The following is a 26,858-nucleotide window of genomic DNA, read 5'->3' on the forward strand; positions in this document are numbered from 1 at the left end:
ACAATTGAGTCTTACATCCTGTGGTCTTGGAATTTTTAAATTTCATTCAAAACACATATTATAAACAAAGTCTCCCAGATGACCATCTAGAGAGGAATGTGGCAAAAATCCAGAAACTATTGTAATATTTAGAACTAGGATAAGCACAAATAATCAGTGTATTTTTTCAAGAGGGGATTATGGGTTGCAGTTTTACAAATCCTACAGGGGATTTACACGAGATGGACAAAGCTAAGTTCCAGACTAGTTGTGTGCCTCCAAAAGAAACCAAACACTTTAGAGTGAATGAAGAGGAAGAAGAGGCATTAAAAGGATCTCCTTAATAACTAATATTTGTTCAATATAACCATAATTTGAGGAAACAGTCTGGCTTATAAATTCCTATAAAACTCAAGTTCAAAGCAGTATGCTTGACAGGCCTGTTCTTATTAGTTAGGTGATCATTAATAGTGGAGACTGATTCAGGGTGGGAGGGCATTGCGGGGAGAACACTGGACAACACCAAAAATGATGTCACCAAGTCAGGAAAATCCACATTTTAGAGGTAGGAAGACCAGTGAAGTTATTGAAATACAAAGTAAAAACAGAAAGCACTTTTAAGAAGTAAATCTGTCAAGTGTATTTAAGTAGAATTAAGTCTAACCATTTTAGAGGCATTTAAAATCTAGACTTCTAAGGGAAAAGGTAAGACAGAGAAAGCTGTATTATTATCTCAAAATATGCAACCTGTCCTTTAGAAACATCACATTTCCCTCCAGCTCCAAAAAAATGAAAGAAAAGAACTCCAACATGGGAATGAGGCTATGAAATACATACTTTATACCTCAAAAGATAAACTATTTAGGGACAGGGCAGGGGAGGGAGAGTCAACTAAGAAGCTGGAAACCAGTCACATTTCAAAATGATTCTGATCTTCTTAGCAAAGTTTAATATAACATCTTAAGTGTGTCTAATTTTGCACCTCAGTTAACTGTAAGGATCTACTAATTTATCAACTCTTCTATAACTGTTGAGAAGAATCCTTACCTAGAGGATTCACCCTAAATTTCATGCTATTTTCAACATCATTATTAACACATAGGGTAGATCTGCAGATACTGATGGTATCTAATTTTTTTTTTCCTCATAGATAATTGAATGTGAGTAGATTTTACCACCTCCATCATATTTCAGTTTCAGTTTTAATACACCATTCTGAGAAATTTTGGTGAACTAATATAGCATTTTAGGCTGTTTTGCTTTTAATCATCATGAAAAGGCATCATTTCACTGGATGGAACAAAGGAAAAGGTTTTCTTCATATAAACCCTGCTAATTTTATAATACACAAACAGGACTTGTATTATCTTGGCAAACAACAAGCTGCTTCTCAGAAAAGATAGTTAAGACTGCTTTTAAAATAGTGTAGTAATCACTCTCCTTACAAATGGATAATTATTTCTGAATATTAGCTCTGATAATATGTGACTTAACAGAAAAAATGAAATGGGAAGTTATATATTGTGATTTTTTTTTTAATGATGCTGAAACACTTATGCCAAATCTCAACATACCCCAACTCCCTTCACAGTAATTTTTTTAAATGAAAACCTTTTAAATGAAGTAGCAAGGTTTTGGAGGGAATGGCAAATTATAGGTTACCTGGTATAAGTAAAAGGGTTCTTGACTTGGAGGCAGAAAGACGGCATCAAATCTGGTCTGTCCACTTCTGACCTGGGTGTCCTTGGTCAAATCACTTGAACTTTGGGAGCTTCACTTCCTGCACCTATAAAATAAACATAAAAACATCTAACTCCCAGCACTAGGTGGGAGGGTTGGATAGGGGTATGGGGAGGTGGATTATAAACGTGAATAGCTGGTAAGAGGCTTCGTCCATTTATAATTGGCACTCAGAATTTGAATGCTAATCGCTTTCCTTTTCCTATGTAAACCTTACCAAAGAAAGGTAGAAATATCCAAGTCTATACTTTTGAAAGACCTCGGTATCTACATCCTGCTAGAGTCTAAAGAGTGAACTTAAAATTGTAAAGGTTGTTGCTCGCCACTTGTATTTTTTGAAAATCTTTTTAAAAGAATTACACAATTAAAGTACTTCCGAGCAGTTTAAGCATAATGAAAGGAATTTACCATTAAGAGGGCAGTTGATCTAAATAATATCAGCTTCCTTCTCCTCTTAGCATTTTTCACTCCTGTTTAATTTTTTGCCTAGCTTTCATCATTATTTAAAATGGTCTTACTTATTTGCTTACCCCTTTATTATCTATGTCTCTATCTTTGAACACAAGTCCCCTGAGGGCAGTGATCTTGTCTTACTGGCTCAGACCTGTCTCCCCTGCGCTTACAAGAGTGCCCGGCTCAGAGGCCCGGCTCAGAGTGAGTGTTCAGTAAATATTTCTTTTTCAATCAACGGATGACAGAGGGATAGATTCAATAAGGTGAAAGTAGGATAGGATAAATTGAGCCATCAGGGCCCTGAATGGTATTTGATGGAGTAGAGGCTATAAGGAGGCAATTGAGTTAGTTACTTGATTGCAAATTTAGAAGGTTATACTGAGACACCCTCAGTTAATCTGGCCTGTATTTCCATTCAGGGGCCTTCAGGTTGAACTTCTTAAGAAAGTTACAGATGAGTATCCCAAAACACCCAAACAGGGAGGGGACTCTGCTGATCTGACGCCTACCTTGTTATGACAGGCATTTTGCATGTATGTTGTACGTATATTATTCACTACAAACATATGAGGTGATTATTAATATTTACCTCCTTTTGTAAAGGATCCTAGAAGTTAAGGAACATACCCAGTTGGTATGAACTAAAATCCCTCCTCTGTGCATTGCATGGCCTCCATTAAGTTCCTTTAGTAACTGCTATGAGTCCAAATTAAAAATACGGACATCATTATATTGTTTAGATCCTTTTTTTTCAGATTCTATTTTGTGCTGAGGCTTGATAAGGTGACTCCTGTAAAAGAAAGTTGATTATGGAATATCCCTGGAAGGATTCTCAAGAAACTGGTGATAGGATTTTCTTTGGAGAGGGCAACTGGGTCCCTGGGAGACCCCAGCCAAAGGGAGTCTTACATTTCTCTGCATTTAGTGTTGCCAGCTAAGATACAGGACACCCACTTAAATTTGAATTTCAGACAAATAACAAATAATTTTTAGATAAGTATGTCCCAAATACTACATGGGACAAACTTATACTAAAATTTTGTTGCTGTTGTTTATCTGATATGCAGCTGTAATTGGGTGTCCTGTATTTTTATTTGCTAGATCTGGCAACCCTATGTGCATTCCTTTCTGTGAATTTAAAATTTTGTTTCATGTGTACATAAGACCCATTCTAAAAATAATAAAATAATTTTATTTAATAAGGCAGTTTTTGCTGTTTGTCACATATTTAAAGGCAATTTTAGCTAAGGACTGGAAGTGGACATCGTTATCGATTGAAATTAAATGAGACTTAAGGATAATTTTTAAAAATAAGTATAAAAAGACTAAGTTTGCAAAGATGATTTTGATGGCATGCATTTTGCCAGAATAGTGCAGCTAAGGGGGAAAAAAGTCTGAAAACACATTTCCTGATGAAATTGTAAACAATGGAGCCATAAAGGAAACACCTTCTCAATCATGGATCTTGGGATAAGACTAAGTCAGGAGAGGAAGAAATAGTTATCTGAATTCCAATTACCTTCAGCTCCACAAAGGTGGAATCTTAAATTGATTGAGCTTTAGAGCCGGAAGGAAACTTTGGGGTTTTCTTTTCAATTTCTTCATCACTTCCTCCACATTTGAAAATAAGGAATTTCCATTTCCAACTCCTCTACATCCCACCCCAACCCTCCAACTCCCCATCACCAACTCTCAGGAATAGCCTAGAGGTGGTGTCCCAATTCTTAGGTCTTCAAGGTAATAATAGCATACCTATTATGTAATTACCCTACAAGTCCCAGGACTTTGGGTTCTTAATTCATCAAAGGTAAGGAGGGAGAAAGTGACCCAGTAGGTCCAGCATAGGGCAAATGACAGGAAATGTTCATATTCTGCTATATCTGTAACTGTGAGCTAAGGAAATTTAGTTAATTTCTCTGGGCCATAGCTTCCTTAGCTATTAAAAGGGGGAGGAATCCTATTCAGGGGTGTAAGAGCATCAAATGAGATCCTGGACATGAAGTCCCTTGGATTAAGTTGGTACTCAACAATTGCAGCTATTAATTTTATCTTAAAACAAGGTCAGTTCACTTCCGAAATGTTAAGAAATCTCATCCTTTCCAGAAATATAATCTCAAACTTACTATGATGCTAGAGGGTAAATCAATTGATATAGTGATGACAATTCTCTAATTTTCTATGGAGCTTATTATTTATTTGTCCACACATGAACATTTATATCAGTATATGGCTAAGGTAAAGGTTAAGATCATACTGACTTTTAAAGCAACTAAATGAATAAAGTTAAATTTTAACTTTTTCTGCTTTTTTTGTTAACAGCTTTATTGGGATATACTTCACATACCATATAATTCACCCTTTAAAGTGTACATTCAATGGTTTTTAGTATATTCACGAAGTTGTGCAACAATCACCACAATCAAGTTTGGAACATTTTCATCATTCCAAAAGAAGTCCTATACGCTTTAGTGGTCACTCACAACATACCCCTCCCAATACTTCCTAGCCCTAGGCAACCATTAATTTACTTCCTATCTTTATAATTTTGTTTATTCTAGATATTTCATATACACAGAGGGCCTTTTGTGACTTGTTTCTTTCATATAGCATGTTTTCAAGGTTAATTCATGTTATAGTATATATCAGTACTTCATTTCTTTTTGTGGCCTAATAATATTCCATTTTATAGATATACTACATTTTATCCATTCATCAGTTAATGGACATTTGGTTTGCTTCTACTTTTCAGCTGTTACAAATAATGCTTCCATGACCATTCATGTACAAGTTTTTGTTTGGACATATGTTTTCAGTTCTCTTTGGTATATACCTAGGAAAATTGCTGGGTCATATGGTAACTCTATTTTAACCTTTTGAGGAACTGTCAGACTGTCTTTCAAAATGGCTTTGTCATGTTACATCCCCACCAACAGTGTACAACAAGTGTTTTAATTTTTCTACATCCTTGACGTGTCGTTATCTGTCTTCTTGATTGTTGCCATCATAGTGGGCATGAAATGGTATCTCACTGTGGTTTTGATTTGCACTTTCCTGATGCTTTAATGATGTTGAATATTTTTCCAAGTGTTTATTGGCCATTTGCATGTCTTATTTGGAGAAATGTCTATTTAGCGCCTTCACTCATTTTTAAATTGGATTATTTCCCTTTATTTACTTTTCTTAAAATTGAAGTATAGTTGATTTACAATGTTGTGCCATCTCTGCTGTGCCGCAAAGTGACTCAGTTTTATACATATATACATTCTTTAATATTCTTTTCCATTATGGTTTATCCTGCTATTCAGTTTTAAGAATTCTTTATATATTTTAGATATTAGATCCTTATCAGATATACGATTTGCAAATATTTTCTCCCATTCTGTGGGGTGTCTTTTTCACTTTCTTCAGGGTGTGCTTTGAAGCACAAAAGTTTAATTTTAATGAAGTCCAATTTATTTATTTTTTCTTTTGTTGCTTGGGCTTTTGGTGTCATATCTAAGAAACCATTGCTAATCCAAGTTCATGAAGATCTATGCTTTCCTCTAAGAGTTTTATGGTTTTAGTTTTTACATTTAGGTCTATGATCCATTTTAAGGTAATTTTAATATATGTTGTGAAGTTTGGGGCCCAAGTTTATTATTTTCCATGTGGCTATCCAATTGTCCCAGCACCATTTATGAAGACTATTTTTTCCCCATTGATTTGTTTTTGCACTCTTGATGGAAATCAATTGACCATAAATGTGAGTTATGTCTGGACTCTCAATTCTACACCATTGAACTATATGTCTACCTCATGCATGCACCCCACAGTCTTGATTACTGAAGGCTTGTAGTGAGTTTTGAAAAGGGGAAGTGTAACTGCTCCAGCTTTTTTTTTTTTTTTTTTCAAGGTTGTTTTGGCTATTCTGGGTTCCTTAAATCTTCATATGAATTTTAGGAACAACTTGTCCATTTCTGCCAAGAGGACAGTTGAAATTTTGATAGTGATTGTGTTGACTCTGTAGGTCAATTTGAGGAGCTGTTGCCATCTTATTAGTATTTTTCAATCCATGAACATGAATGTCTTTCCATTTATTTATTTAGATCTTTAAAAATTTCTTTAAAAAATTTATTTCAACAACGTTTCATAGTTTTCAGAATATAAGAACTGAATTCCTTTTGTTAAATTTATTCCGAAGTATTTTATTCTTTTTGATGCTAATGGAATTGTTGTCTCAATTTTATTTTTGGATTGTCCCTTGCAAATATATAGAAATACAATTGATTTTTGAATATTGACCTTGTATCCTGCAAACTTGCTGAACTTGTGTATTAGTTCTAATACATTTTTAGTGGAGTCCTCAGAATTTTGTATATATAAAGACCTATCATCTGAAAATAGAGACACTTTTTGTTCTTCTTTTCCAATCTGAATGGCTTTATTTAATTTTCTTGCCAAATTGCTTGGGTAGCACCTCCAGTGCAATGTTGAATAGAAATGGTCCAAATGGAAATCTTTGTCTTCTTCCTGATGTTAGTGGGAAAGCATCAGTCTTTTATGCTTAAAAATGACACTGATTCTGGATTTTTCATAGATGCTTTTATCAGGTTGAGGAAGTCCCCTTCCTAGTTTGTTCAGTGTTTGCTGGAATTTTGTTGAGAATTTTTGTGTTTATATTTATTGGTTTGTAGGTTTCTTTTCTTGTAATGTCTTTGGTGAATTATTTTTTAAAATAATAAACACAGGAAAAAATCCACAAGGGTATTAGGTCTTATCCCTTTTTTGGCTACCCATCCTTAGCCACTGTTACTAGTTCATATGATTGATTTATATATATAAAATATTACCTGCTATTTAAAAATAAATCTTTTGCATTCTTAAGCACTTATATTTTTGTAAATAATTTTAAAAATTATAATCTGATACTTTGAGTATATGATACAAGATATTCTCTATCAGGTTGTAATAATAACATAACTTAAATTTCTATAGCAAAAAGTCCAAACAAACCTCACAAGCATAAATTCCACTTCCAGAACTTTAACTTGTACAAGTCATGCTCTCTGAGCCTCAGCTACAACAGGAATAAAATTACCTACCTGCAGCTTTGTCCTGAGGACTGACTGAGATGATATTTGTGAGAAGGCTTGGGATGGTGTAGACTCGCTCATATTTATTGTCATTTCACAAATTGCATATCACAGTATCCCTTTAAATAGAAAGGGGTTCGGTTGCATGTTAGATTGCCATACAACTTTAAAAACACCCTCTGTTTCATAAAACTGAGTACTTCTGTATGTAATCTGTTTTTCAGAAGTTATCTTTCAGTTCTTAAGTCTTTTTCTTTGGCTTAGATTCTGTGATTTGTTGCCTATTTTGGAAACTTGGAAAGTACCATGCAAATACAGATATAGCTTTGCTGGTTAAAAATAAAATACTTAGTGTTTGCTGGTGAAGGAAACTATGATGCTATGTAGGTAAAACTGCATGATGAAAATCAGATTCACATTTCATAAGAACATTTCGGGAGAACTTTAGACTTGAAAAGTAGGAGACAGTTGTTTCTCCCAAACAATAGTTTACAACTCTCACTGAAGTCAGAAGTAATTCTGAGGGCAGAATTTAAGCCAAGTGTTTTGAAAGCTGGGAGAAAGAAAAAAAAAAAGAAGAAGCATGCATAAATTTCCAAATCTTCCCAAAGAACTTAAGTGGGAGGAGATTTGCAGTTAAGATCTTGAGAAATGTTTTTTCCACTAGTGGGATATTAGTAACACCTTAATACAATTTATTTTACCTTCCACAGAATGCTAATCATGATAGAATTTTGTTAAATAACCATTTAAGAGAAAAAAAGTTCATGTAGAACAATGCCAGTTATAATATGTAACACGGAGTCTTCAAAGGTTCCTTTAAATAGGGAGTTTCTCTAATGCATTTTATAAATTAAGTACATCATTATGGGACTGAGATGAAACTTTTCTGTTTTTCCTATTGCATTAAACTAAATCTGTACTCAATATTTATTGATAGCTTACTTAGAAATTATCTTATATATTTTTTCCTGCAGTAATTTCACAAGATTTCATTTTTAAACTCCCCTTGTTGACATGACAATTAAAATTTTAATTAATTAAAATACAAACTATTGACATACTGACATCATGGCTGTTTTAAAAGTGACAATGTACAATTTTGATTGTGATGTTCAAGGGGATTCTCCATTGTCTTTGACAGCTGTCCTTGACAGAGTTTGGTATTTCACAAGATAGGAATTGTTTGATATCTTTCACTATTTGTCAGTGGTTGAATAGACTGGTTCCAAAGTTGATCTTCTTAGTTCTTAGCCTATTTTGGACAAGGATTCTAGCCACAAAGGTCATAACTGCAAGTTGATGCTTATCATTACACTATCTCTGACACAAAACAACACAGATGCAAAGAGTAAAACCTTTCTGGTAGGCTTTCTTTGAAAAACTGATAAAGGTCATTTGCGCCCCAGGTTAATAGTAACATGGACCAGAGGAGAAAATTTAGGGATCTTTGTCTGTTCTATTGATTTGCTATAAAACCATACTCAAGTTTTTACAAATAAATGTGCCAACCAAAAATAAATACAATAAACTTATTTAAAGATAATTCTTGCCATTTAATTACCTACATCATTATCTGATTTGATCTAACAAATCTCTAAGGCAGGGAGTCTTAGTCCATCTAATAGAAAAGAAAACTGAGCATTGGCATGGGTGGTAGAATTTCCTAAAGCAGCAGCATTTACTGAGTACTTACTATGTACCCAGTTATTTCATGTAATATCTCAAATAATTTCCAAAATGACCGTAAATCATAGGTTTTACATTCCCCATTTGCACATGAGGAAATATTAGCTTGCCCAAAGTTAGCCAGCTGGCTAGTGGTGGATGTAGGACTCAATGGGAGAGCTGTTCCAATGCTTTTTCCTTTATACCCCAGCTGTTTTGTTAATTATGAGTGTTCAACATTGACCCAATACAGAATCAAAAACCACAATATATGATACATGACAAAGGGGAACGTTTAGAAAATCAAAACTCAAATATATTCTTTTATAAACAGATAACTGGAATTTTGCAACTCATACGGTGTTTTCATTTATTGCATAGATAGTATTAACTGGCTTTATCTTGTTTATGTCATAGAAAGAACAAGATGTATCAATCACACATGGAAACATTTTCTTTCAATTACATGAGCAACAACTTTTGACAGATTATTCACCTTGTACACATTCTCACCAAAGGTACATTTGATTCCATTCGCATTCTACATCATTCGAGTAAATGGCTCGTTCTTTTTCTTGTTTCATATTTAAAAAAAATTTTATTGTTACGTTGCGTTTTTTAAATTTTTATTTTATTTATTTACTTGGTTCTGCTGGGTTTTAGTTGCGGCGGGCGGGCTCCTTACCTGCGGCTCCAGGGCTCCTTAGTTGCAGCTTGCCAGCTGCTTGTTGCTGCATGCGGGCTCCTTAGTTGTGGCATGCGAACTCTTAGTTGTGGCATGTATGTGGGATCTAGTTCCCTGACCACTGATCAAACCCGGGCCCCCTGCATTGGGAGCTCAGAGTCTTAGCCACTGCGCCACCAGGGAAGTCCCCTGTTCCACCTTCTTGAACTGCTGCACATGTTAAGCTTTGCTTTACTTGGACCTAAAAAAAAAAAGAAAGAAAAAAAAAGAAAATAAATCAAATTCCCAGGGCCAAAGAATCCTGTTTAAAATCAAACGCAATTGGAAAGCAAAGGGTGGATATTTATTTTTGTTTCTCAAGTTCTCCTAAAGCCCACTCTATTACTTACTTTCAATGTTCTCTTTCTTTCTTTTAATCCTAGAATTAGAGCTTGTTTTCCTTATAGAATCACATAGTCTTTATGGAATCCTTCTTGACACTTTTTCAATCTTCTATACATTTTATTAACTTTGATTAACACAAAGTAGAAAATGATAGGGATACTTTTATTAAAAAAAGGAGGTATAAGGATGAATGAAAACCATGGGTTAAGAGACTTCTGTGGAGTAAAAGGCTCCTAATTTCTAACGTGAGTTATCAGTTAGGTTTTCTTAGGCACACAACCACCTCACAATCTGATCACATCAAGCCCTGCTCTTGTCGGCCGTCTACAGCAGTTTTCCTAATCTTTTTGGACACGTGAACCTCTTAGAAATTAAATAATAATAATGATATTGCCATTTCTGAATGGGTATGATAAAGAAATGAATCAACATCAATCTGGATAGAATCATCACTATGTTTGGCTATTTTAACATTGATTGTTGAAGCATTAAAGACATTTTGACATGCTTTGCAAGACTTTTCATGGGATAAAGGCAACTTATGGATTTATTAAGTAAAAATATTAATGATAAAAATGAACACTACTATAGCAATTATGTTACAGGTATCATTCTATGTGCTTTAGACAGAATAAACACTTTGAATCCTCATAACAACCCTATGAATTAACTGCTATTTTCTCCATTGTATACGTGAGGAAACAAGCACTGACAGGTTAAATAACTGGTCTAAGGTCTTACAGCTGGAACCATGCAATGTGATGCTGGAACCCGTGTTCTCCATCATGGGGCTGCCTAGTATTCAATAACATTTACAATATTTTAGTGTGTCTCATTAATATGAGTTGGTGTAACTTAACTTTAGAATGAAAGCAATGCTGAAACGTGCCGCTGTGTTTAAACCACCACAGCAAAACGTGATCGCATCACAAATGTGCTGATCTCACTGCCACTATCTGCTCCACATGTCTATTGGATATACACGTAAGGGCCTCCAAACTTATTCCTCTTAATAGTTAAATATTTCATTTATTGTTTTAACAAAGAACTATACACCATTGGTCCCTTTAATGTGAAACTCTTGAAGAAAGAGTACACCAAACTCCTACAACAAAGATTCAAAGCTTGGTTCATGGACAATTTGCATCAGAATCCCTGACCAGCCTGCTAGAAAAGCCTACTCCTGGGCTTCAGCCCAGATTTACTCATTTAAAGTCGTAGGGAGTGGGCCCACCAACTTTTGAGGACCACCCTTCTACCAGGTCCTTCTTGTGACCCTGCCTACGCTGCCTACCCCCGCTTCTACATGCACCACCTGGAGTTCCCCTGAATACAAGATGCTGTTTCACACCTCAGAGCCTGAACATGCTGTTTCCTGTGCTTCTTACGCTTCCTCCTCTTATTGTCTTCTGAACTCCCACTCCACTAAGATTTAGTTCAAAAGTCATCTCTGCAAGGTTTCCCTGGGCCCATCAGGCAAGAGTTAGGTGCTTTTTCCACTGTACCCCAATGCCATTAAACTCATGCCTCTACCCTAGAAATATCCTGCAACTGGTCTGTGTACTCTGCTGGCCGGGGGCAGGGGGTTCCCCTGAGGTCTCTGCACTACCTATCCTTTGTAAACTACCAAAGATCATGCCTGATATAGAGTAGTAGGGACCCTGAACTTGCTGCTTGAATGGACTGAGTTCAGTGTTACCAAATGATTGGGGTGAAGTCCTGACAGTTCTGCAGTTCTTAATTCTACTGAGATGATACATCAAGTACATGACTTCTATTAGAAAATGATTTTTTAGCAGGTGGGAAAAAGGAAACACTTCGGTCATTTTTTTCTTCTTGCACATTTATTCCTTTTCTTTCTTTCCCCCCTTTTAATTAAAATGTTTTATATTTTGAGCAGGCAGTACATGTGCTTGGTACAAAATTCAAAGGATCCAAGATAAGCCACCTCTTCACCTACATCCTCCAACAACTGAGTCCCTTACAGTGAACCAGTCACTGTTAGAGTTTCTCCTGTATACTTCCAGAACCCTTTTAGATACATATAGGCAAATAAGTATACATTTATCTATCACTATTTTGCACCTTTAAAAAAATATTTATTTATTTATTTAATTATTTGGTTGCACCGGGTCTTAGTTGCAGCAGGCAGGCTCCTTAGTTGCAGCACGTGGGCTCCTTAGTTGTGGCTTGTGAACTCTTAGTTGTGGCATGCGAACTCTTAGTTGCAGCATGCATGTGGGATCTAGTTCCCTGACCAGGGATTGAACCCAGGCCCCCTGCACTGGGAGTGTGGAGTCTTATCCACTGCACCACCAGGGAAGTCCCTTGCACCTTGTTTTTTTAAACTTTGTGATCCTTCCACATAAGCACATAAAAAGCAGCCTCTGTTTATTAACAGATGCATACTATTCAATTCTATGTATATATCAGGGTGGTTTTCTTTTTTTAATTTAATTTAATTAATTTATTTATTTTTGGCTGCATTGGATCTTCATTGCTGCGCAAGGGCTTTTCTCTAGTTGTGGTGAGCAGGGGCTACTCTTCGTTGTGGTGCGCGGGCTTCTCAATGCGGTGGGTTCTCTTGTTGCAGAGCACAGGCTCTAGGTGCGTGGGCTTCAGTAGTTGTGACACGTGGGTTCAGTAATTGTGGCTCACGGGCTCTAGAGTGCAGGCTCAGTAGTTGTGGTGAACAGGCTTAGTTGCTCCACGGCATGTGGGATCTTCCCGGACCAGGGCTCAAACCGGTGTACCCTGCATTGGCAGGCGGATTCTTAACCACTGCGCCACCAGGGAAGCCTGGTGGTTTTCTTTTAATAAGACATCTCTTCAACGACATTTAGGTTGTTATCAGTATTCTCTAATATCAATAATGCTACAATATATGTACAGGTAGTTTCACACACTATGAGTTTATTTGTAGGATAGATGTCTAGAAACGGAATTGTAGGATTAACAGGTAGTGGTAAGTTTTATCACAATGGTTTTCATAAAGATTATACACGTTTTCGCTCCACTAGCAACACATGAGAATACCTGTTTCTTTATATTCTTCCAATAGTGTTTTGTTTCCTGAGGTTCTAGGATGGAGTAAAGGAAACACTTCAAGTTAAGTATAGGTTCATCTACTGGTCTAACCCAGGAGTAAGAATATTTTTTGCAAAAAGTCAACACAGGTGTTTGCTTTGTAGGCTCATTTCTCCTCTCCAGGCAAGCTGGCATTGGGGTATTCATTACTGGTCTAACCTCGGTATTATTTTGAACCCTAGAAGGCTTAGTGAGTCTTAAGAATCATTTCTACTCTGTTTTAGAAGTGGAAGACATCCCATTCATTCTACAAATACTTACTGAGCGTATATCCTGCACCAGGCATTGTTCTGGTGGCTGAGGCGTGAACAATGAACAAAATAGAAGTCCCTGCCCTCATTAAGATTGCATTACAATGGGGGGAGGCAGAGAGTAAACACAATACACAGATATGATATATGGTATGTTAGTTTACGATAAGTGCCATGGGAAAAATGAAGGAGTGAACAGGGGGTATGACGAGTTACTTTCGTGAAGGGTGGTCAGGGAAGGCCTTGCTGAGAAGGTGACATTTAAGCAAAGACCTGAAAGCAGTGAAGGAAGGATCTGTAAGGCAACCGGGGAAAGAGCAAAGGTAGGAGTTGAGGGTGTGCCTAGTATGTCCTAGGAACAGCAAGGAAGGCTGCTGGTTAGGGCTCAGTGAGCAAGGGGAAGAGGTGAGATCAAGGAGGTCAGGGGGTTTGGGTGGCAGGCCTCATAGGAAAACCACTGGAGAGTTCTAGAGCGTTACTCTAAATGCTCTACTGAGAACAGACTGAGGGAAGGCAATAATGGATGAAGGCAGAATGAGTTAGGAGACTTCCTGAAAACCAGGTGAGAAATGAGATGGGTTAGGCTGGGCTGGTTGCCATGGAGGTGTGGATGTGTTTGGACTGTGCGTCAGTTTTGATGGTGGACCCAGCAAGATTTTGTTAGATTGGATGTTGGATGTGAGATGGAAAGGAGGTGAGAATGATTCCAAGGTTCTTGGCTTAAATAAGTGGAAGAATGGAATTATTTACTGGGATGGGGAAAGAATGCAGGTAGAGCAGGTATTAGGGTGAAGGTGAGTTGTGATTTGACTTGTGGCTCTCTGTGGCTGGGGCTCTCCGATCGCCATGGTTCCAGATGCAATTAATGACCTAGACACGGCCATGACTGAAATGCCTTCTTGGGATGAAGGCTCAAAGGAATGTGTGCCCATGGGCATCGTTCTCCTGGTGCTAGCCTATTCCAAGTCAGCCTTGCACTGAGATACTGCATTAAATGTTCTTGCATCTTCTTTTTGTGAAATACTTAATCAAAGGGATATGCAAATGCACGCACACACACACACAACTAACCTTGAAAACAACTAAAAAACTTGATTTCTTGTCCACTACATAACTAGCAGAACATGAACCCTTATTAAAGGACTCACTGTTCTCCGAAAATAAAAAACTCAATTCAACTCTACATTTGTGGCTCTACGATGTCATCAAGACACCAGTTCCTAGACAATGCCAGGCTAGGCTGGTTACAGAAACCACACCAAGGCAATCTGAAATGTGCCTGGTTGAAGAATGCAAACCGGAATTCACTGGACAAATAAACCAAGAAGGAATGCACTTAAAACAGCTGTCACTAAAGCATCTGATGAAACAATACCTAAAATTTGGAATGAATATTTCAACAAACACATAAAAAGGTGAAGGAAAGCAAAACCAGTATTTTAAGTTGTTAGGGGAAAGGAAAAACAAACAAACAAACAACTCCACAGAAACTTATATACACGGATTACTTCAAAAGGCTAAAAAGAGATCAAGGGGGAGAAATTTTTAAAGTGTGTCCCTGAGTGGGAGGCGGAATCTATGCAAGTCTACAACGCAAGAGCGCACAGAGCAGAATTTTTCCCTACCCAACTCGCGAGACCAGCGGGTACCTCAGAAAGAAAACAACCGTTCGCTAGAAGAGAGTAGCTAAGGGAATCCGAACTTGTTTTAAAGCAAGTAAAGTGGTGGCCAGACTGGGTGACTCAGAGGCATGACTCAAACCCGACACTGGGGGCCGTCAGCTCCCGGAGGCCGGGGGCACGGCGTCAAAAACATTTTAGGAAAGTACCAGGCGCGTGGAGGGCGACAGGAAACCTCCCCGGGGACCGGCCTGGGGCTCCTCCTGCCCTAGAGTCTGACCTCTTACCATCCACACCAGGAAGAGTTTCTAATCTCCAGGCTTCCCCTTCTTCTTTCAGAAGCTGCCTCTCCACCACCCCCATTTTCCTTCCACAAAGCGTCACGCAGCGTGTGTGTGCGAGACGTCGGGCCCCTCCCAGCCGCCCTCCGCCCCCCGCCCCGCGCTCCCAGCCGCGCTCCGCTCCGCGCTCCCAGCCACGCGCGCACCCCCCGCCCCAGCTCGCCCCCGCGCCTCCTCCAAGAGCCGCTCCCTTCCCACCCCGCCCGCGCCCGCCGCCCGGGCACGCGCGGCACGAACAGCGCCGGGAGCGGCTGTAGACAAACACCTGTCCCTCCTGGGCTCCGCGAGATTTGGAGCTAAAGCATAGGCAACAGTGGGAGGGTTCTCGCGAGGTTTAAGAAATTTCCCACGGCCCGTGTTGTGTCTGAATCGAGTAGTGGAAGGCGGTGGGAAGGAGGTGTAGCGTGAGACTGGGCTGCCCGCATTGGGCACATGCGCAGTGCCGCTCGCTCGTGCCGCGCCAATCCTGCAGCGCCTTCAGCAGGTTTCGGGCTCTGGATTCCAGTTCTCCGGGTTTTGGGGCTCCCTGCGGGAGGCAGTGCTGGATCTGGGAATCTCTAGGAATTGAAAGGGCAAGGGTGGGGGGAAGAAAGGGGTGCTGCAGGTAGGGAGGAAGAGGTAGGGCTCGGTCCTGCACCTTTCTAGTAAGTGCCCAGACGGGCCAAGTTTGCTCGGGGGCTTCCAGGTTTAGATTGTCTGAGATGCACTTCGGGCAACGAGCAGCGTCCTCGACTGTGCCAGGCCCACGGGAGGACCTTGTCAGTCTGTCCCCGTATACATCTGGGTTCACACAAGTCTGGGGGCTGCGATGAGGTCCTAGGGAGATTTACACGACAGGCAGCTCTCTGCCCAAGCAAAACCTTTGGTTGAGTGCGGGGTGGGGGAGTGGTGGCTTTCAATTACAACGCAGTTTTCACTTCTGGAGAAAGCTTCGCGGTGCTCTGGCGTGTGTATGCGAAGTGGACACAGTAGGGGTGTCTTTGCCAGAGGCCTTGGCCTGACCTCATTTCACACCCAAGGAGAAGAAAGCTAAGGCTCTAATAGAGCTCAACTGCAAAAGTTGTCCATTTACAGAGTTCTGGAGGGTCGGACCACGTTGTAATATTGTCTGTCTCTCTGTTAGCAAGGGGGTCGAATGAACTAAGATAATTCTTGGTTTGTCACTCGTCCGAACTCCAGGCATCTTTGTAGCTCCAGCACCTAACGCTGACATTACCATAATGGAGGCGTCCAATGAACGTTTGAATGAATGAAAAGGGCTGGGAACTAGAGTGAGCGGGAAGCCACTTGGAAAACACCCATTTGAGGAGGTGTTTCATCTAGGCCTGTGAAACGCGGCAGATTTTCCCAGGACCCCTCCGCTCTTCCCCTCGGCCCCGCCTCCTGACCCCTCCATTCTCCGTCCCCGTTGTAATCCCCTCCGGTTTTCCTCAGTCTCCACGTACGTCCCTCAGGGCGCGTCCCAAAACCCGGATAACCGGAGCGCTCCCCATGGACCAGATGGAGGGCTCGCCCGCGGAGGAGCCGCCTGCGCATGCTCCATCTCTTGGGTAGGTTTCCAGGGAAGGCAGTGAGCTGTATCCCTTACTCCGCTGGCGGCGCGAGGCGTCTGGCTCTTCGCGGCTGCTGCGAGGGGAAAGGGAGCGCGGGGGCTGGGTGGAATCGAGGAGTGAGGAAAAAGGGAAGGGGCGGGGGAGAGGGACCAGGGAAGGCGTCAGGGGGAATCTCGCGAGGGTTGGAGTTTTGGCGAGAGTTTGTGGAAGATGGCGCCTGTTGTGACAGGGTAAGTCTGGGGGAATCGGAGCGCTGGGAACCGGGAAAGTTGCGGGCGTCTCGTAGCCCGCGGCGGGCGGCGGGTTCGAGGGCCGCGGCACGCTTGGCGTCCGGGGGCCGCGGGGGCGGTGAAGCGTGCGCCGAGCGCGGCGGCGGCGTGTGGCCGTGCGCTGTCTGCTCTGCGCTGCTGTGGCTCGGGCTCCGGCGCTTGAGGGCGGGCGGCGACGGCGGCGAGGCCGGCGGGTGCGGGCGTGAGTGCGGCCCGGCGCGCGGGGCCCGCGGGCTCCGTGCCCTCAGCGCGCCTTCCGCGCCGACGTTCGCGGGCCCTGCCTCCCGGCCCCGCGCAGCTTTGTTCCTTGAGGCCGTCGTCGCCTTCTCGCCGGGCGGTTGCCCCCGGCGCTTTGTCTCTCCCCGCTGCCCCCCGCGACTCTCTACCCCCGGCCCTTTGTTTCGCCTCCTTGGGCGCTTTGTCCGACCCGTCGCGCCCCGCATCCCTTCTCCATCTCCTCCCCTCAGCTGTCCTTCCTTCCGTGCCCCTTTGTTGTGCCCCTCTCTATTCGGTAGCTCAGTGACCTGCCACAGCCCAGGTACCAGATTTCTGTTTTTCTTCTAATTTTTCTCCCATTATTTCTCTCTTGCGTTTCCCTCTCACCTTTCTGCTTGGTCCTTGATCACCCCCGGAGGCTTTGTCTCCCCCGTCCAGTGGTTTATTCGCTTGGTACCCCCTTCACCTTCCATCATCGGTTGATTTATCCACTACCCACGGTGTTTGTCGGCTGAAATGTCTCAGCCCCGGGGACTGCATCTGGTGCTCCTAAGTACAGACAGACCCGAGGGTTTGTTGTTGTTTTTGTGCGACTGAAAGATGCGTGGGGATACTTGGTTTCCTTCTCAGCGCTCCTCCTCTCCGCACCCTTTTCTCTCGGGATTGCGTGCACACCTCCCCACCACCCCTTTCTCTCGGGATTACAGTGTCTCCAGTTTTCTTCGCGGTCTCTTTGGGCCCCTGGTTGTTTTGCTTGGCAGCAGTAGCCCTGGAAAAAGGTCTCTTGGTTATTCGCCCCCCGCCCCCCAGTACCCGCCCTCCCGCCCCTTGGTTTCTGATGGCCTAGGCCAAGGGCAGCTGTCGTAGCTTTGCATCTGGGTTACCTGAGGGTGTTGTAGAGACGAAAGGTGTTTTTTTTTCTGTTGGTGTGCGAGAATAGTTTCAGTTGTTACGATGATATTCATTTGGTACGTGCATAGCAGTTGAGTATTTGGTGTTAAAAAACTTGTGAATGTTGGCTTGAGGTGGAGAATTTCAGCATTTTCAAGAGTTCAGTTATTTTACCAGTAACTGCTGTTTCGCAAGGAAAAAGGGAGGGCATCCTGCTTGGAAATTTGATATAAATATTTTACTTTTTCTTAATTTTTCGATAGTTTACAGTTATGTGCTTTTGCTCCGTAGATTTATGACAGCTCTTCTGCCCCATCTTCGAAGTTGAAACGGGGAAAGCGCTTAAGAGTGCAGTTTGGGTTGATGAATACTGCTTCTGGAATCTTTGTGGAATGCATTAATCAAATGCAATTAAAAGACATTTAAGTAATAGTCTTTAAGTAAGGTAAAGGCACCTCTAGTGTTAAAGGAGCTTTAATTTGTTCAGAGTGCTTATTGTTATGGGAATGTTAAAAGCTTGGAGTTTGGTGTGGGAGTTGGGGGAGGGTGGTATGATGTGTTTAAATGGCCTGGATATTCTGGTGCTGGAATAAGAGGTATTAGATTTACCAGTATTACTAGGCTGAGTAGACTGTTCAGGAGGTACACCCCCGCCCCAACTAGGTGATCACTACTTTTAGAAGATACGTTATCCATAAAATCACTTGGAGTGTCATTTCATTTGTAAACCACATGAATTGCTACTAGTAGAGGATATACAAGTGTGAGGAATGTTGGTGGAGAGGAAAGCATTTTGTTTTTAAGGCTGTGATTAGAATTAGTATGAATTAGTTTGAATTTTAATTAATGGAAAATCATCTTTCACGATTGATACGTGAGGCTTCTGTGAAAATTTGCAGTCTGGGTTCCATGAGTGGATTCCACTGATAATCATTTGTCTTCCTTACTTGTTCCTAGGGCATAATCATTCTTTTTGAAGGTGAAAAATCTTGAGCACACACTGTTGTTTCTGACTGTAAGCAAATACCTTGTAATAATGGAAGGTATTTTGCTCTGATGTGTGCAGATAAGAATGATCACACAAACCTCATAAAAGCAACTTTTAAAAATCAAGTTGTGCTTTTTGTTTCTAAATCGTGTAAGACCTTTACTTCGTGACCAAATAAAGCTACCTTTATTAAATTATATTAAATAGCAGCATATTTAGAAACTTACAGCATTAGTTGTAATTGGGAAACTTTCATTTTGAGTATTGACTATTAAAGCTTTAAATTTATTGCCCATGCGTATTGCAGATGGGTCTGCAGAGGGTATATTTTCAGGAAAAAATATAAGAGGCTCACTTGGGGTATTTTCACTCCTAATATATCTTCTTAAATAGGTTTGTTTAAAACTTACCTATTCTATACCCACAGATTTCTATCAGTGTCTTAAGTGGCTAAGATAAAAAACGTTTTGGGGGTGGGAGGGAAGCTACTCTTGCCAGATGTAATTCATTAAATAATCTTTGGCGCTCTGGATGGATAAAGTATTAGGGAAAAAAATGGTGTGTTTGAAAGTTCTTACAAATCTTTAGTATTCGGTCATTTTTAAAAATATATTTTAAAAACCCAGGACTTGGCTTTAAAACATTATTCACATTTTGTTTGCTCCTAATACTAAATTTCATGTTATTTCAGCTAGGGGCAGTATTTTCTCATGGATTGGCTACAAGTTGTTATTTTTGGCATCTGGCTTTGTGATTATTTCCAAGTTACTCTACTTCCCCTGGGCCAGTTTCCTAACTATGTAGTAAAATGGGAATTGTAGTAACTTGCCACATCTGCACAGGATTGCTGTGCCTTAGGATTTGCAGAGAGCATCCTTGGATGAAAGGTGTGGTTAAAAAATCTAGGAATTGTTACTGAATTAAGCCAATGTGAAGTAGGTCATATTTTATAGGAAATCAAGTAGGAGGTTATGAACTAAGTTCTTGGCAAATCACAGTGGTGATAGTGGGATGAAAAATCCCCAAATATGTATTATAGTTAGGGTAATAAAATTGATACTGTTTTTAAGAGGGAGAGGGATAAGTAAAACACATTACAGGGTGGTGTGTGTGTGTGTGTGTTTGTGTTATGTAAGAGAGTGAAGATCTGTCAAACTCAAATGTAATAACACATTTTAAAATTGTGGGATGCCTTTCCTCTGTTGATTTGTTTTCTGCATGTGGTACTCTTTTGTTTTAAATGGTAGCACAAAATGTTTTCACTAGACTCTAGGCCAAGTCTGTTAATAGTAGTGACTAATTTTCAATATACCTTATATTTTTTAATGCTTTGTCATTTACTCTCAATATTTTCTAACAACCAGTACCATAATTTCAGACTTGACCTTTGGCCTAGAAAAGTGTTTTGCATTTGGGAGACACTCTGTAGATATTTATTGAAAAAACAAAACCAGTTGTTTCTCTATTCCTGGTAGATTATGTCATGTCCCAATAGTTCCCCAAGCCAGGTTTTCTCTCTCACACTAACTCTTTATGTTTAATCACTAAGAACTGATGATTTTCCCTCCTGAAAAACTCTTGAATCTGTCTCCTTCATCCTCACTGCCACAATTCATGCTCTCATCGTTTCTCACCTGGATTACTACAGACATTGGCAGCTTCCTCTTTCTGCTTCTAGACTCACCCCCTTTATCCAACTTCCACATAGTCTTTCTAAAGAGCAAATCTGATCACTTCACTCCTTACTTTAAAAACCTTTCAATGGCTCCCCCTAGCAGCCTTCATTAAGAGAGGCAGCGGAGTGGAGAGTTTATGAGCTCACTTTTAGGATTTAATCTGAACTGGGTTCCAGTTCTGTCTCTGCCACTTAAAACCTCTATAAGATTGACAAACGATCTAACCTCTCCTTGCCTCCTCCATCAGTTGCAAGGTAATTATTCTTAGCTCGGTGGTTCTCTGTGAGGATTAAATGCAAGAGAACATTTGAGGATGCCTGGCATATAGCAAGTGCTCAAAAAATGTTAGCTAGCACGGCATATAGGGTCCTCTATAACTATTTCATTTACCTTTTCTCCAGCTGAACTGTTTTTGCCTTTCTCTCCCTTCATATTCAGTTCTCCAGCCATATTCAAGAACTTGGAGTTCCTTGTATGGGCTCCACAGTTTAATGTATCCCTGTGCTTGAAAAGTGCTGGTGTTAGGTAGGTTATTATTCAAGATTTTGGTCTGAGGATATTCTACCCTGATCCACCAGGCTGGGTTCAGTTACCCCTCCCGTTGTGTTCTTAAAGGACTGGGTATAATTCACTTGGAAGTGTCATACTGAATTGTAATTGTCTGTCATACCCAAAGGCTGTTGGTCACTTGATGACAGATAACGTTAAAAAAAATTATCTTTTCTTAGAAGAGTGTCTAAAACATGATGGGGACTCAGTAAAAAGTTTTTTGAACACAGGATTCAGAGAACTTTGAAACCATGATGCAACATGGTTCGTGTAAGCAGAATTTGACGTGTACAGGGAATATATTGATTCTATAGTGTATTTAATTGCTGAAGTACCCAAAGGAATTGATATTTTCAGTCAAAGACAGTCTTACAGCCCCTGACAACGTTGTAGTAAAATTCTTAGGCAAAAGTTCCTTTGGATTTTTAGAAAGTAGTGTATTGTTTGTACAAACTGACAAGCTTAAATATCATATTTTGTTTTTTGTATGGTTGACTATTCAGTGTTTTTCAAAAGGTTTCATTATTTTTAAGTGTTTTAAGTACTTCTTAGATGCATAGGGACATGCATTAAACCTTAAGACACTGTAGGCTGCTTTTTTGGGGGATCCACACGATTGAACCAAGTAAGAAGTTTATAATCTTCAGGAAGGCTCAGGTTTTGTGGACAGATTACTTATAGATAATTTCTTTAAGCTTCAGTTTCTACCTCTATAAAATAAGTAATGATAATTTTGTTGTGTTTATCTGCTGGACACATTGTGACTATCAAATAAGGTAAAATGTGTGTCAAAACCATGGATGTGTAAGTGATTTGTAAATAGTAAAGCACTGTATACAAATACTTTAATTTTAATAATCAGTTTCTTTTGGTAACCTTTCACAGGCAGGATTCAAGATGAACTTGCTTATATTGTTCTTATATTGCAACCTGTGGTTTGTGGCTCATGTCTTAGGAAGGCAGCAGTGTATTTAGTGCAGAGGACTGCAGCCCTTTGAATATATGCCTTGGCATTTTGAGCAGACATATTTGATATATTACTGCTTGACCACACATGTTGTCATTGAGTCACCCCCAACTTTTTGGGGTCTGCTTCTTGCTGCTCTCTTCTCTGCTTGGACAGCCATAATGATGTAGGAATGTTAAATGCCCAGCTGCTACCATCCTCAGGACACCTTGCCCATAGTTCTGGATGCCCGTTAGGCCTGGTACAACATCATGATGTCACTTATGTCTCATCAGGCCTGATTCTGCTTCAGGGAGTGAAATGATATCCTAATGGTGTGAAAAGGGTAATGCATTTCCTGAACACAACTTACTACTGGGGAAAAAGCAAGCATTGAGGCACTCTGGCTTGGTTTGTATAATTGGTAGTAATTACTTATCTGTATAAATATTTGTGTAGGTTTGTTGTGTTGAGACAATGAAGAGTGATAAGCATGACAGCTTTTCAGTCACGTTAGTAAGTTCATAGCAGTTTTTGGAATATTTAAATTATTTAAGTTTACAAAAACGAAAAGAAAGAAACCACTGCATCTTGGGTATCCTAAGTTGCAAAAGCCTTGCAATGAAGATGCTGTGCTGATTGGATGTGAGTTGGAATACACTAGAAAATCAAGTTGACCTTTTTTAATTCCCCTCCCGTGCTTGCTTTTCTATATTCAGTATTTTAATTAATGAATGAATTGTGGCTGCGCCAGGTCTTAGTTGCGGCAGGCTGGATCTGTAGTTGTGGCGTGTGGACTCTTAGTTGCGGCACGCATGCAGGATCTAGTTCCCTGACCCGGGATCGAACCCTGGCCCCCTGCATTGGGAGTGCGGAGTCCTATCCACTGGACCACCAGGGAAGTCTCATCTATATTCCATATTTTTAATTTGGCCTTAGAACTAATGTTTTTTGTGCACTGTTAATTAGATGATAGAGTTGTAAATGAATAAGAATAGTTTCTCATAAAAAGTTTATATAACTAGGAAAAATGTCATCACTTTATGAAACCCTGTTATTTTTTACTAGTGTTGTAAAGATTGTGTTATATAACTGCAATATCAGTTGCCTTATAAAATAGAGAATCAGTGTTATATATGTTTTCTTTAAACAACTTCTTTTGGAACAGTGGTATTCCATTTATGGAAAACTGCAGATCTACTAAGATCTTGCTTTTTTATCCAGAATACTTTTTTTTTTGGTCGTGCCACACGGCTTGAAGGATCTTAGTTCCTCGGCAAGGGATCAAACCCGGGCCCCAGCAGTGAAAGCACCGAGTCCTAGCAACTGGACCGCCAGGGAATTCCTTTTTTTTAGATTGGAACTTATTTTTTAGAGCAGTTTTAGTTTCACAGCAAAATTGAGGGGAAGGTACAGATATTTCCTGTGTACTCCTTGCCTCCCCCCAAATAGCCTCCTGTATTACCAACATCCCCCAACAGAGTGGTACGTTTGTTATAACTGATGAACTTACACTGACGCATTATTATCTCCCCAAGTCCATAGTTTACGTTAGGGTTCACTCTTGGTGTACATTCTGTGGGTTTGGACAAATGTATAATGTATCTACAAATGTATGTGCCGTTGTAGTATCAAACAGTAGTTTCATTGCCCTAGAAAGTCCTCTGTGCTCTGCCTGTTCACTGCTCTCTCCTCCCTTATCCCATCCTGCAACCACTGAACTTTTTATTGTCTCCATTGTTTCCAGTATACTTTTTCAAATCATTTAACTTTTGGTTTGAGTATGAGGAACTTTTTCATGGAAAAAATTATGTAGTTCTGTACAGAGCTCCTGATCCATACACCAGGTGGAAGAGGTAGAAACATTGAGATCCCCAGACATGAAGGAGTGGTTAAGGGAAATGAAGAGTATAACCATGCTTTAGTGGTTCTTTATAATTGTTTTAGTAATGTATTTATTAAAGTTATTGAGCACTTAGTAGGTATAAGACCTCTGTATAAAACCTTTTGAAGATGGCTAAAAAATGGTCCAGTGAAGCTCATAATTTAGTGGAAAGTACACAGATAATAAGGGAGATTGATTTTATGTGTATAACAGATGTATAATGTTGATGGGAACATGGGTGCAAATGATTATCTTTTATTTATTTATTTTTTTTGCGGTACGCGGGCCTCTCACTGTTGTGGCCTCTCCCGTTGTGGAGCACAGGCTCTGGACGCGCAGGCTCAGTGGCCATGGCTCACGGGCCCCGCTGCCCCGTGGCCTGTGGGATCTTCCCAGACTGGGGCATGAACCCGTGTCCCCTGCATCAGCAGGCAGACTCTCAACCACTGTGCCACCAGGGAAGCCCCAAATGATTATCTTTTAATTCGAGAGGAGAGATCATAGGGAGTGGTAGAAAATAAAGCTAGAAAAGTGGTTGGGGCCTCTTAGAGGACCTTGAGTGCTAAGCCAAGGATTTGAATATCAAACAGGGATGGGGGGGCACTGACCGAGTTTTGAAGAGGTGCGGCTGGGTGTAGATACAGTTGACACTTGAATAACACAGGTGTGTGTGGGGGGTGGGTTAGGGCAAATAGCTTGTAGTAGGACCTTCAGGTACCTGAGGTTCCTCTGTACCCATGGTTCCCCATCCTCAGATTCAACGAGCCTGAGTCACGTGGTACTTAGTATTCATTACTGAAAAAAATCTTCATATAGGTGGACCAGTGCTGCTCGAGGGTCAGTTGTAGTGTAAAATAGATTGGAGTTGATGGAGAACATAAGAGAAATATATATGAGCAGAGTCTGATCTTGGAAAGCCTAGGAATGGAAGGAACAAAGCAGCTTGTTTGTTTCTTTTTGGGGGCAGGGTGGTATAGGGAGCTTTGGAATCGATGCAGTAGATAAAATCTGTGGCTGTGAGCATGTCACTTAATCTAAGTCTTGGGCTTCCCTGGTGGCGCAGTGGTTGAGAGTCCGCCTGCCGATGCAGGGGACACGGGTTCGTGCCCCGGTCTGGGGGGATCCCACATGCCGCGGAGCGGCTGGGCCCGTGGGCCATGGCCGCTGAGCGGGCGCGTCCGGAGCCTGTGCTCCGCAGCGGGAGAGGCCACAACAGTGAGAGGCCCGCATACCACAAAAAAAAAAAAAAAAAAAAAAAAATCTAAGTCTTGCCCTTGTCTAAAAAGTGGGAGAAAATAATACTTCATGGTATCGATATGAGGATTAAATGAGATACAGGATATAAAATGCCTAACTCAGTTCTGGGAGTAGTAGGTGCTCAAAAAATAGGTTCTCGTCTTCCCCCTTTCTGGAATAGAATTTAAAGGATGTTAGATGGGGGTGGGGAGAAGCATGGAAGAGAAGGTGGGATGGGGTGGGGGGGACACTGAACGATTGAAACCTGGGTGATGAAGTATTTGCAGGTGGGAAAGTCTGAGTGAGGTGAACAGGTGTAAGAGAACCTACATAACAGTGTTTGTTTCTTTTAAATAAATACTGAATATTTTTGCATGCTTCTGATATAACATTTAAAATTTTTCTGCAATTGTGTAAATATACCTGTATTATCTTTTTTTTTCTTCTGTCTATATCCATTTATCTAATCTATCAGCAAGCTTCGTAAAGACTGGGTCAATATTTTACTTTTGTTGCATAATTGTGGAGCAACTGCTATTGGCCAGTTTGTACTTGCTGGATGAACATGACTTGAATGGATTTAATAAAATACAGTACTTGCCACTAGGTGGCACTTAGTCTAAGTGATAAAGCTGAAATTTAGCATAGATTGGCTTTTGTATGTAGAGCCCACTGATAAACTGACCCCCTGGATTATTGTTTAGCTTTCTGCCAGTTCTGGACTATACTTTTTGAAGTGGGATATGAAACATATAGCAAATAGAAACCTCAGAGTATTGAAAAACAGAAAAGTGTAATGGCATTAGAATATGTCCTGTAAAAAGGAGCTGAAATGAAGCTCAGTTAAAATTCCCAGTGACTAAATTACCCATCTCTGAGTGTATTTAAAGTGAAGCCTGGTGCTTAGACTTTAGGCCTTGTTTTTTCTTAAGACTTTGTGGATTGCTTTAAAGGAGAAGATTGGGAATTTGTTTGTTCCTGGATTTAATGAAAGATGATGATGAAGTGTGGTCTGTAGGGATACGGGACACGATTCTGTATTCTCTTATTTATATTCTGGTGTACTGTGCTCTCCCTGTTGTGGAGTAACATACATACCATAGAAAGTAACTACATCCTGTGTGACAAATGTTATATATAGGTTGTTAAATCCGTTAGATTCAGGAAACTTCAGACCTGGAAAAGACCTTGTTAATCATATGTTCTAAAGTAACCACTCATTTAAACGTAGGCAGAGACAGAGTAAATAATTTACAATTAGCTAATGGCTGAGACACATTCAGTGCCTGAGCTGAGACTTGTTCTGGTTGTTTTTTGTTTGTTTGTTTGTTTTTTGCGGTACGCGGGCCTCTCACTGTTGTGGCCTCTAC

The 26,858-nt window shown here is 40.5% G+C and overlaps 1 protein-coding gene across 3 annotated transcripts in view; it reads left to right on the forward strand.

The window, feature by feature from the left end:
* Positions 1-16,770: 16,770 nt before the first annotated feature.
* The window catches only part of LOC307060006 (recombining binding protein suppressor of hairless), a gene marked incomplete at its 5' end in the record, with an annotated part of 114,164 nt that continues 104,076 nt past the window's right edge, over positions 16,771-26,858 (forward strand). For 2 of the 3 annotated variants that reach the window (XM_079714323.1, XM_079714324.1), the window contains one exon: positions 16,771-16,829. In XM_079714323.1, coding sequence (XP_079570449.1) covers positions 16,771-16,829 — 59 coding nt within the window. Of the gene's footprint in view, positions 16,830-16,979; positions 17,063-26,858 lie in introns of those variants that run through there. The other variant, XM_079714322.1, reaches the window with a different exon arrangement.

Source organism: Hyperoodon ampullatus, assembly GCF_949752795.1.
Source record: "Hyperoodon ampullatus genome assembly, chromosome: 1".
NCBI lineage: Eukaryota > Metazoa > Chordata > Mammalia > Artiodactyla > Ziphiidae > Hyperoodon > Hyperoodon ampullatus.